Source organism: Aquarana catesbeiana, linkage group LG07, assembly GCF_042186555.1.
Source record: "Aquarana catesbeiana isolate 2022-GZ linkage group LG07, ASM4218655v1, whole genome shotgun sequence".
NCBI lineage: Eukaryota > Metazoa > Chordata > Amphibia > Anura > Ranidae > Aquarana > Aquarana catesbeiana.
In genome coordinates this window covers 61,758,198-61,770,845 of record NC_133330.1, presented here as the reverse complement: position 1 = coordinate 61,770,845, position 12,648 = coordinate 61,758,198, and the positions used below count along the sequence as shown (strand labels likewise).

General features: G+C 41.7%; 1 protein-coding gene across 1 annotated transcript in view; it reads left to right on the top strand.

The window, feature by feature from the left end:
* The window catches only part of PXK (PX domain containing serine/threonine kinase like), a 136,388-nt gene that overhangs the window by 45,170 nt on the left and 78,570 nt on the right, over positions 1 to 12,648 (top strand). The window contains exons 2-3 of the mRNA XM_073592217.1: positions 5,982 to 6,032; positions 12,153 to 12,200. Coding sequence (XP_073448318.1) covers positions 5,982 to 6,032; positions 12,153 to 12,200 — 99 coding nt within the window. The remainder of the gene's footprint in view (positions 1 to 5,981; positions 6,033 to 12,152; positions 12,201 to 12,648) is intronic.

The following is a 12,648-nucleotide window of genomic DNA, read 5'->3' as shown; positions in this document are numbered from 1 at the left end:
ATCTCTCAATTGGGAAAAAGTTATGGTGAAAATACCTCTGTTTGTATCTTGATTGCTTAAGTTGTTATAAAGCACTCGTTTATCTAAAGAAATATGTATATTGCACATGATGATGTAATGACCGAACCAATGTAATTTGCAATATTGTTTAATAAAAACGAATTGAAAAGAAAACGCCAGTGCTACAGCAGCGCTAAAAACGCCCGTTTTTTTTACATTAGCATTATTGCGCGTTTTCCCACGTTTTTCCATATTTTTCAAACATAGCTAAAGGCGGCTTGATGCCTTTAGCCGCGTTTTTTGTCGTTTTTCATTTTTACAGCTCGTTTTTACTGCTCCTGGAAGCACAGGCTGTAGTCTTTTTTTTTTTTTTTTTTTTTTACTGCCCCTAAACACTTATGCCTCCAAATGCCTCTGGCAGTTTACGTGTGCATGGACACATAGACTAACATGGAGGGGCTTTTAGAGGCAGTTAAAAAAAAAAAAACATCAAACGCCCCTAACAGCAGCTGTAAAAACATTGTGTGTGCATGAGCCCTGAGTGTTGGGTGGTGTAATTAATGCTGCTCAGGTTGCCATAGCCATACTATAAACATTGTAGCACGTGTACGAGATTTGGCACTGATTTCATTGGTGGGCCGGCAGAGAATAAGAAAGAAGAAGCTGGCCACTGATGATGATTTCATTTTCAGTTTTATTAAAGTGGTTGTAAAGGGAAAAAAAAAAAAACAAATAAACAAACATGTCCATACTTACCTGCTACTTAATTGCACAGTGTGCCCTGATCCTCCTCTTCTCCGGTCCCCTGCCGGCGCTCCTGGCTCCTCCTCTTGCTGGTGCCCCCAATAAGAAGCGGATTCTTATGGGGGGCACTTGGCCCCGCTCCCTCCTCACTGAAGTTGATTGACAGGAGTGGGAGCCATTGGCTCCCACTGCTATCAATCTGCCCAGGGAGGGGGGACAAAGCCAGGAGAGCCGCGGGTCTTATGCACAGCGCTGAATTGCGATGGGACTCAGGTAAGTAGAAGAGGGGCGGGAGGGGGACAGTCTGTGACACAGAAGGTTTTTTTACCACTTTAAGATGGAGTTCAGATTTAACCCCTTTAAGACCACCCAACACATACAGTATGTTTGGCAGCAAAAGGTGGCCCCAGCATAAAGACTGAGTTGTCAGAGACAGCTTCGAAAGGAAGATTGTTAGCCAGTGGGACCAGCTTCCGATCATGTGACCACTGTAACCGTGATCACATTATCGCTGATCATTCCTCCCCCTCAGGCATTCAGAACTACTTAAAGAGTGGCGGGGTGGTTGGAAGGGGTCAAAGGGGTTGTAAACCTTCGTGTTTTTTTCACCTTAATGCATCCTATGCATTAAGGTGAAAAACACCTGTCATTGACAGGCCCCCCAGCCCCCCCGTTTTTACTTACCTGAACCCTTGAACTTGACCCGGCGGGGACGTGCTGTCTCTCTGCCCGGGGTTCTCGGCTCTTGATTGGATAGATTTATAGCAGCGCAGCCATTGGCTCCCGCGGCTGTCAATTAAATCCAATGACGCGAGCGCCGGGGGGCAGGGCCAAGTCCTGCATTCGGCCTCTCTGGACGCCAAATGCTGGACTCGGGAGCGCGCCCGCAAGGTAACCCCCTCGGAAGTGCTTCTCCGAGGGGGTTATCAGATGTGGGGAGGAACCGCAAGAGCCGCCGGGGAACCCCAGAAGAGCAGGTTCAGGGCCACTCTGTACAAAAGGAGCTGCACAGTGGAGGTAAGTATATATTTTGTTTTTTGTTTTTTCTTTTAATTTTTACCTTTACAATCACTTTAAAGACCCAGCAAGTGCAGACAAATACCTGTTGATCTCCCAGGAACATATTCAGCTGCTGAGTCCTGTTGTAGGCTGACAACACAGTGCTATTTGTGGTCTGAAACGCATCAGACCTGCTGTTTTCTGCCAGGCTCTCCCATCTCCACAACATATAGGCTGATCTTTCTGTAGTCAAATAAAAACACAGAGGGAGGGTTATTTGCTATCCTTTAAGTGACATGGGAAGTGTACACAGGACAGCTCTGAATTCCTGACTTGATTAACAGGTTATTTCTGCATTCTCAAAAAGATTTACAAAACGCTTCCAATAGTAAATTTATTAGCCCAAAACTGAGCCAATAAGAGAAGTTCATTTTTGGGGTTTACATACATCATTTCTGTAGACCCTTTTCCAGTCTGTGATTGTAGCGATCTGTGTTGTAAATGGATTTAATTATTTCAACTTTATGCAAGCTCTGTAAGATTCACTCCTGTGTCCTTGGTGTATTATCGGAAACTTTTGCTAGTCCACGCATTCTTATAAGATTTGTGTGCTCGGTGTCTATTTAGCTGAAGAACGTTTTGTATTACAAGCTTTCAAATGAAAGACTTCTGCTCTAAACAAAACCTTTCTTTATGCTTTCTAATGGCAGAGGCTTGAAAATTAGAGACCCTGCCACCAACTTTAAAAATGCACAAAAAAATCAACCCTTTTAAATGCTTTTGGCATTTGTATTTTCATAAAGGATTTTTATGCACTTGCAATGTGCCTGGCTAGAAAGTTAGCTAGTCATTTCCCTAGCACAGCCTGCTCCTTCCTGGCATATCATAGTCCTTTCCTCCTCTGGGAGTGTCTAATATGGGGCATAAGAAGGAAGGCCACCAGTGGCATCGCTAGGGGGTGGCTACTGGGGCTATAGCCCCGAATCTGGGGCCCATAGCCCCGAGTCTCTTACCTAGGGTTGGCTCCGGGCTCCATCTGGTCAGCTGGTGGCTGAGGGAGGAACATGACTAGTTAATGTTGTCAGGCACAAGTTCTTATCTATAATCAGCAGTTCCCACAATTTAATCATTGTCCTGATGTCCACATCTGCACCAATCTGCTGGGCAATGTAATTGTCGGGAACCACAGCCCTCCCCCCCGATGTAATGGGGGGCTCTCTGGGGACCCTGATGTATTGAGGGGGGCTGTGATTTAAGTGGGAATCCACACTCAGATATGTAACAATATTTTACATATCGTGTGTGTGTATATATATATATATATATATATATATATATATACATATATATACATATACACACAGATATATTCTCACACACACACACACACACACACACACACACACACACACATATTATATACATGTGTATGCCCGCCCAAGCATATGACTTTCTTTACTTCGCTGCTATGGGCTCTAGCCCCAGATCTTTTGTAGACCTAGCAACGCCCCTGAAGGCAACAGTCACCCAACCGGGGGGAATAAGAAGGAAGGCCACAGTCACCCAACCGCCTGCACTTAGGGGGGAGATTTTCTAAAACCAGATTCTGTGTGCACCAGTTTTAGCCCCCATTCACATCGCTGTGACAGGTCAAATCACATGACAAGTCGCACCCTATTGTCTGAACTGTACAAAGCGGTTCGACACTGACACCAACTTGAAAAAGTAGTTCCTGCACTACTTTTGGCGATTTCGGGTGCGACTTACTTAGACCTCAGCCAAGTCGCACCTGAAGTCACACTGAGGTGGCTTTGAAATCGTGCAATTTCAAGTGAAGTTGCACGATTTCAAAGCCACATTAAATGTGAACGAGGGCTTAGTAGATCTCCCCCACAGAGAAGGTCCCCACCAAAGCGAGGAGGGAGAAAATACACAGGCTACGGGTACCATATTGGAAAATACTTGTCCATCTTCTCTGTGGGCCCAGCTTTTAAAACTACCAGTGTCACAGCTTTGCCAATTAGACTGACCCAGGTGCTTCAGTACAACCAAAGCTGAACAGTAGGATATAAAACACCATTTTATGCATTTGTGTTGTAGCTTAAAAAATCTTTTAAATGCAGCAAACATAATTTACTTGAATCGGTCTCAATATCCTTCCATATCAACTCCTGCACAGCTGCACACTGGGAGAGGAAGGGAATAGTAGTGTGTGTGTGTTTTTCTGTTTGTGTTTTTTGTGTTTTGTGTTTTTTATGTTTTTGTTTTACCTTTCTGCAGTGTCTTCCTGGTTTCTGGCCTAGGCCAGAACATACCCTGTTTGGTACATTTAGCCTGCCCATACATGGTTCAATCAATCAGCTTGGGTACAAGCATGCCTGGTTTTACTTACAATTATCACTAGCTCCTTGTATAGTCACTAGCCATAATCCCCTCCTGCCGGGAGCATACAATGGCTCAACGGGAGGGATTCCGCATCAACATTGTGTGTTTTGATGGCGGAATCGAGCAAAATAGTTTCCTGCAATCTGTGGTTTAATTTACACCATGTATGGCCAGCTTTAATCAGGTGTGCTGCATGCACATGTGCTGAGGGTGTCATTTGTCCTTATCCACTTTTTTTCATTGTTTCTCTTTCATTGTCCTTCCAGCTAGCTGCAGGCAGGGAAAAGATGACATGGTATCACCTCCAGGCTGTGCTGTCAGCCGTTTATCTGGTTTATTATATCTTTCTTTTATTTTACATGTATTTATGCAACACCAACAATTTATACAACACTTTACATATCGTACATTCACATCAGTCCTGGGCCTCAAGGAGATTACAATCCAAGTTTCCTACATCACATGCGTACTAGGCCAATTTAGAAAGAGGCCAATTAACCTACCAGCATGTCTTTGGAGTGTGGGAGAAAACCGGAGCACCCAGAAAAAAAACAGTCTAAGTATGCAAACTCGGTACAGATCATGTCCTGACAGATTCAAATTGAGGGCCCTAGTGCTGCAGGGCCGAAGTTTAGCAGAACTAAACTCTCTTAATCAACATTACCTATTTTTAATCCTTATGCTGCTTGCCTTAGTAAACCGATAGTAAGGTATATTATATTCACTTGTTTTGTGGGGTTTTGTTTTCATTCCCTCAGTTACTTTCTGGTTTCGGGACTAGGCCAAAATGATGTCATACATCCCAGGAGTCTTCATGGGCATGTTCTTCTTTCATCTGGAGGGGGGGAGGATGGGCTTTCTCAGCTAAGCACACCCTCCTGCCTGCATACCTGAGCTAAGGGCAGATGGATTCCAGGAAGTAACTGCTACATAAATCATCTGCCCCTACTCAAGATGGCTGAACTGTTGGGGGGGTGATTTGCAAAGTGTTTTCTCAACAAAATCAAGCATGGAGATGTGAATGGATGGGTTTGTTGTGAATATTAATAATGAATTAAATAGTGTCAGTTTGTGGTGCTGTTAATTGCACTTTAGGCCTTATGCACACAGGATGTTTATTTAACTCTCCTTGCTGAAAAAATGCCTGACGCTTGTAAAAGTGTCTAAAGATTTTATAAGCTTTTAGGAGCTTTTACAGGCGTCAAGCTTTTGGATGTTGATTCATTTCATTGGTCAGAATAAATATTTTATTCTGGCCATTGAAATTATTTAATGCTCAAGCACTAGCGTTTAGCAGCTTTTAGTAGCGTCCAGCATTTTTTCTGCCCTAGCTCTGCTGCTCCTGGACACATTGGCAGTCTCTAAAAGCTCCTGCCACTAAACGCTGGTAAAGGCCTAGGTGTGCGCGGACACATGGGATAACATGGAGGGGCGTTTAGAGGCAGGGGAAAAAAAAAACGCCAGACAAGAAAATGGCTGTAAAATGCCCAATGTATATGAGGCTAGCTCAGCTTGAAGGACTACTGAATATACTGCTGTAGTGGTTCCTGTAATTTAACTTCAGGCTGTGGGCGGACTTTTCATAACGCCAGCGAGTCAATCACAGGAGATTATTTTCTGACATTTTTAACACATTTTGTATTGTATACGTGTATCTATTCTGTTATGTGATTAGGAATGTAAAGCAACATGTACTAACCAGATCCAGCCCTTGCAGCCCTCTTTTCTCTCTTATGTAATGCACTCTGTATATTGTGTGTTGTACAGTTTGATGCAGTGACACTGCTGGAGGCTATGTTGGTTGGTGTAGATAATTACAATGCTTTTCTCAGTACTCTGCTTTGGTTCCACAGGAATACATCATACGAGTCCAGCGAGGGGTATCCATGGAAAACAGCTGGCAGGTAATTCATGTGCTGATTTCTTCTCGTCAGCAGCATCTTTTGCATTGTAAACACGTCTCTTAGTCACAGCATTATTGTGGCTGGTAAACACACAGATCCATCATGTGCACTGTAATAATGACGTGCATTACACGGCTGTCTGAGAGCTGCTCCTACATGGTTCTGAAATGGATAATCGGTGGGGATCAATAAGTGAACCCTGACACATCACTCCTCTGATGAAGGCGTTTATAAGATGCAGGCATTTCTATTGTAGAACTCTTACAGGGGTTTACCCAGCTCTGCGTGAGCCTACTGGTGATCAAACAATTATGTACTGCTGTATGATTACAAACGGTAAAGTGGTCAGGGCATGTTTCTGAACACTGCAGAAATCACCCTTGGGCAGCCAGTGCGCCCTGTCAATCAGCGCCCCCCATCTGAGCCTTCCTCCTTTACCTTTTTATATTCTGCACATCTGTACTGTAACCCCTTCATCTCCATTTTCCCACTGTATGTGACCTATACATTAATCCCTATTTTTTAAAAGTGAATAATTATTTTTGTGTACTATACTGCCATTTTTGTTTGATACATTTTATAACAGAAAACAAGGGAAACTTTTTTTTTTTTTTTTTTCAAAGTTTATAGTCTTTTGTTCTTATTATTTAAAGGTTAAGTTCACCTTTTCAGAAAAAATAATAAATGCAAATTTTTTTGCAGGTTAAAAAAAAATGTGTATTTATTATTTTTTGTTGCAGGAGCCTGTAAATAAAGCATTGCACCAGCGATCAGCAGATCACTGATGTCATGCAGGTCTCCCGCAGACCTGTAGTGTGTAGGCTTGCTCCTACGAGGAAGCCGATACATGCTGACAGGAAGAATAAATGAACTACCACAGCGTTTACAGTGCCATGGTAGTTCATTTAAAACTACAAGCCAACAGCTGCAAAGACTGCTGGACCTTGTTGTTTTCCATTCACAGAGCGCTGTGAATGAGCGATGCGACTGAGTGGGTGGAGCCCCGCATGGCCACTTTTTTTTTTTGACAGCTAATGGGTGGAGAAGATCCCTCGCTAGCTGGGAAAGCAGGAGGTGCGGGAGCCGGTGCAGTCATAACATGTTACACCCCGAATATGGATGTAACATGTTATGAAAGGTGAACTTATCCTTTAAGTTATAGGGCTAGCCTGGTTCACTTGGGCAGTACTCCAACAGAGAGATTTCTCTTGCATAAATCCTTGTTTAACAGAATATCCAGCAGAAAGTGCAGAGCCCCTGATATAGGCTGTGTGTGCTGGTTTAGCAGTTCAGCTTCAGAAATTTCATCCCTTAATACCCAGGAGATATAAGAAATTGTACAGTGGTTTTACATCTCCGGTAGCAGACAGACATTTAATTTCCTGTACAACTGACATTTTTCATGTTATCACTCAGTAAGTGTTATCTTCTAACCAGCTGTAAATGTACTATTGCCAGTGAGTGAGTATGTTGCTTTAAGGAGGGTCTACTTTCCGAACGTGTGTAATTGTTTGAGGTCCTAAGCCAGCCATACATGGGTTGAATTCTGAAAGAATTTTCTTTTCAATTTGTAACTAAGAATTTTCGTTTAAATTTTGCATCATTAGTGGGCTGCAGCAACGACCCATTTTCAGGCGACCATTGAATTTCAGTATTGTTGAAATTTTTTTAAAAACTGTGACCTGGAAAGAAAACAAGGTTCCTGGCCACAAAATGTCTTTTCTGTAGCAACATGAGGTGAAATTGAAGGCTTGGTTGGTCGAATTTCAAAATCAATGATGGCACCATCGGATCACAAAATGCACAAAGTTTCTGATTTTTGAAAGAAAATTGGTACAGAATTCTACCCATGTATGGCCTGCATTAGTCGGCTTCCAAAACTCTTTCATGCACTTTCCGTGGAGGTGGGTTCTTGTTCTCAAGCACCCGTAATCAATTCATATGCTGGCCAGGAATGACAGTTATCACTTCAGAGCTTCTCTACATAGCAATGCAGTAGACAAACCAGATTCAGCTGAGGTTGGTCTAAGGCTTCTTTTAGCTACACAAATGGGCCATTGGTGTGTAACCAATACATTGAATCTTGACCCAGGGCTAATTCCTGCTCTGTTCATGTCTCCCAATCGTCCCCCCCACTTTGTCACCTGTCACATGTCTCTCCCAGTGGAGACTATAAGTAACCACGTTAACACAAATTGCACAGGCATGGCCCACTGTTGTCACCATCGGGAAACCTGCCCAGAGAAATGACCTGCAGCAGTTGTTAGAGTGCATGTGAGCAGGAAGTGGCTGCAGAAGATCGGCTGTGATGAGATGCAATTAAAGGACAAACAACTATAAAAACAGTATAAAACAGTTGGTAATTGTTCAAAACACAAACTTATACATAATTAAAATTGACTAAGGTTTCATGATGACTTTTCTCTGTATATAATGTGTGTATATGTATATATAAAATATGGTTTGTTGTACCATCTATGATACATTTATATCAATAGGTTATATTTGACATATTCATACAGTATATAGACTGTATTATATAAAAAATAAAAAATAAAATAATATTGCGCCAATCCCAAACAATGTATGGAAAGCTGCCAACACAACAATCAGACAAATTGTAAACAGAAATAAAGAATAAAGTGTGGCGCTAAAATAAACTTGTTCCTTATTGGGCAGGACCCACCAGAATATCAATCTGAGGGCCTGAACTGGCCCAGTGAGGTATTTAGTGAAGTGAATTTTTATCACATCCCATATCTAAAAAATGGGTGAAGAAAAACTAAAATAACAGGGTCATTACCCTTATATTCCCATGTGTGAAATATTATGAATAAGATCCGATAGATAACTACCAGATGAAAAACTGGTTATATTGCCCCAAAGGGGATAATGTTATAGAGTTTGATGAATGTGCTAATCAGACGTGAGAAAAAGAAAAAAAAGGAAAAACATAAGAACTTAAATTGGATCAGGTGTATATAACCATAAGATTGCGAACCTACAACTATTGTGTTGGTGAACAGTTATGCAAACGTGTAGGCCTGCTTAAAACAGATACTATACAGATGCGTATATGTTTGAAAAGCATGTACATGAACAAAACGAAGCTATCTTGTTATAGATGCAAATATATAAATACAGTCCATTCACAAACTCAAATAAGATCGGATGTGGGTCCAAATGTTAATCCTATGGAGGTACACTTGGAAGTTAGGCCTCTAGGACTTCCTCCAGATGACCAGGATGGTTCCCATATAATCAAATGGTAAACTGCAACTGTGGATATAGGTATGTAAAAAATACTCTTACCAAAGGTGATGGACTCGCCAGCCAGCGGCTTTGGAGTCAGTATGAGCTTAAGATTAAACGAATGGTGGTGGTTGAAATGCTGCTGCATCCGTTAGTAGGGACGCTGGAAGGTGGAGATCTCCACAGCACGGCCTCACGAACTCCAATGCTCAATTGATCATACAGATCCTCAGATACAAAAATCATATACCCCAGTTGAAGTCCTAGCGGACAAAACGCGTCGGGTCTGATATGCCTGTTATGCCATGATTGAGTAAGCGCTTTTTTAGAGATTTTACCCGTTTTTGTACCCTGGCCTCTGTTGTTGTCTATGAGCCATTGTACTTTTAGCATACCTGGTCTCTGCTGCGGTTCATGAGCCAGTGTAATACTTTGATTGTTAGAACTTTGATTAAAGTTTTTTGGAAGCAGTTTTACGCTATGTGGAGTTTCCTCTCTGATTTTTGTATCTGAGGATCTGTATGACCAATTGAGCATTGGAGTTCGTGAGGCCGTGCTGTGGAGATCTCCACCTTCCAGCGTCCCTACTAACGGATGCAGCAGCATTTCAACCACCACCATTCGTTTAATCTTAAGCTCATACTGACTCCAAAGCCGCTGGATGGCGAGTCCATCACCTTTGGTAAGAGTATTTTTTACATACCTATATCCACAGTTGCAGTTTACCATTTGATTATATGGGAACCATCCTGGTCATCCGGAGGAAGTCCTAGAGGCCTAACTTCCAAGTGTACCTCCATAGGATTAACATTTGGACCCACATCCGATCTTATTTGAGTTTGTGCATGGACTGTATTTACCGGTATATATATTTGCATCTATAACAAGATAGCTTCGTTTTGTTCATGTACATGCTTTTCAAACATATACGCATCTGTATAGTATCTGCTTTTAGCAGGCCTACACGTTTGCATAACTGTTCACCAACACAATAGTTGTAGGTTCGCAATCTTATGGTTATATACACCTGATCCAATTTGAGTTCTTATGTTTTTCCTTTTTTTTCTTTTTCTCACGTCTGATTAGCACATTCATCAAACTCTATAACATCCCCTTTGGGGCAATATAACCAGTTTTTCATCTGGTAGTTATCTATCGGATCTTATTAATAATATTTCACACATGGGAATATAAGGGTAATGACCCTGTTATTTTAGTTTTTCTTCACCCATTTTTTAGATATGGGATGTGATAAAAATTCACTTCACTAAATACCTCACTGGGCCAGTTCTGGCCCTCAAATTGATATTCTGGTGGGTCCTGCCCAATAAGGAACAAGTTTATTTTAGCGCCACACTTTATTCTTTATATAGACTATTAACAAAAGTATTGGGACGCCTGCCTTTACATGCACATGAACTTTAATGGCATCCCAGTCTTAGTCCGTAGGGTTCAATATTGAGTTGGCCCACCCTTTGCAGCTATAATGGCTTCAACTCTTCTGGGAAGGCTGTCCACAAGGTTTAGGACTGTGTCTATGGGAATGTTTCACCATTCTTCCAGAAGCATATGTGTGAGGTCAGACACTAATGTGGACAAGAAGGCCTGGCTCGCAGTCTCCGCTCTAATTCATCCCAAAGGTGTTCTATCGGGTTGAGGCCAAGTCAAGTTCCTCCACCCCAAACTCGCTCATCCATGATTTTACGGACCTTGCTTTTTGCACTGTTGCGCAGTCATGTTGGAACAGGAAGGGGACATCCCCAAGCCGTTCCCACAAAGTTAGGAGCATGAAATTGTCCAACATGTCTTGGTTTATCTGACGCCTTGAGTTCCCTTCAATGGAACTAAGAGTCCAAGCCCAACCCCTGAAAAACAACCCCACACCATAATCCCCCCCCCCCACCAAATGGTTTGGACCAGTGCACAAAGCAAGATCCATAAAGACATGGATGAGTGAGTTTGGGGTGGAGGAACATGTCTGGCCTGCATGGTCCTGACCTCAACCCCATAAAACACCTCTGGGATGAATTATAGGTCACAAGACTGATGTTTTATGTCCCTTATGCCCCGTACACACGGTCGGACTTTGTTCGGACATTCCGACAACAAAATCCTAGGATTTTTTCCGAGAGATGTTGGCTCAAACTTGTCTTGCATACACACGGTCACACAAAGTTGTCGGAAAATCCGATCGTTCTGAACGCGGTGACGTAAAACACGTACGTCGGGACTATAAACGGGGCAGTGGCCAATAGTTTTCATCTCTTTATTTATTCTGAGCATGCCTGGCACTTTGTCCGTCGGATTTGTGTACACACGATCAGAATTTCTGACAACGGATTTTGTTGTCGGAAAAGTTTATCTCCTGCTCTCCAACTTTGTGTGTCGGAAAATCCGATGGAAAATGTCCGATGGAGCCCACACACGGTCGAAATTTCCGACAACACGCTCCGATCGGACATTTTCCATCGGAAAATCCGACCGTGTGTACAGGGCATTAGAGTGGAGACTCTCGTCCAACATCAGTGCCTGACCTCACATATGTGCTTTTGGAAGAATGATCAAACATTCGCATAAACACACTCCTAAACCTTGTGGACAGCCTTCCCAGAAGAGTTGAAGCTGAAGCTGTTATAGCTGCAAAGGGTGGGTCAACTCAATATTGAACCATACGGACTAAAACTGGGATGCCATTAAAGTTCCTGTGTGTGTAAAGGCAGGCGTCCAAATACTTTGGTAATATAGTGAGTATGTGTGTGTGTGTATAGATAGATAGATAGATGATAGATAGGATAGATTAGATATATATCTATCTATATCTTATAGACATCATTGTTTTTTAATATGTAATGTATTTATACCTTTCAGATTGTAAGAAGATACAGTGACTTTGACACGCTCAACAATAACCTGCAGGTAATTTTGCATTTAGTCCTAAATATTTTTAGTACGTTTTTAAAAGATAGAATATTTATTTTTTTCCCACAGTGTGCATTGTGAAATTCACAAATAAAATGGTAAATATCAGCTCTGCTAATCATGTATTCTGAAATGATACTACATGTTCCTTCATTTTATATATAAACAAAATATTTAAGGCTAGTGGGGAAAAAAGCAGATGTAAAGCAGTTTAAAAATCTATAAACTTAAAAAATATACACATTTACCCAATTATAATTTCTTGAAATTGCAAGTGATTTTATGACTTCTGTATATTATATTGGTATCAGATAAGAGACTAGTTTCATTTGTTGCCTGGAATTCATTTTTATAAGTGGTGACTTTCCAACATAAGATTAAATTAAAACATTTTTTTTTTTTTTTTTTTTTTTTTGTAGTTTTGGATAGAGCAGGTAAACCCTGT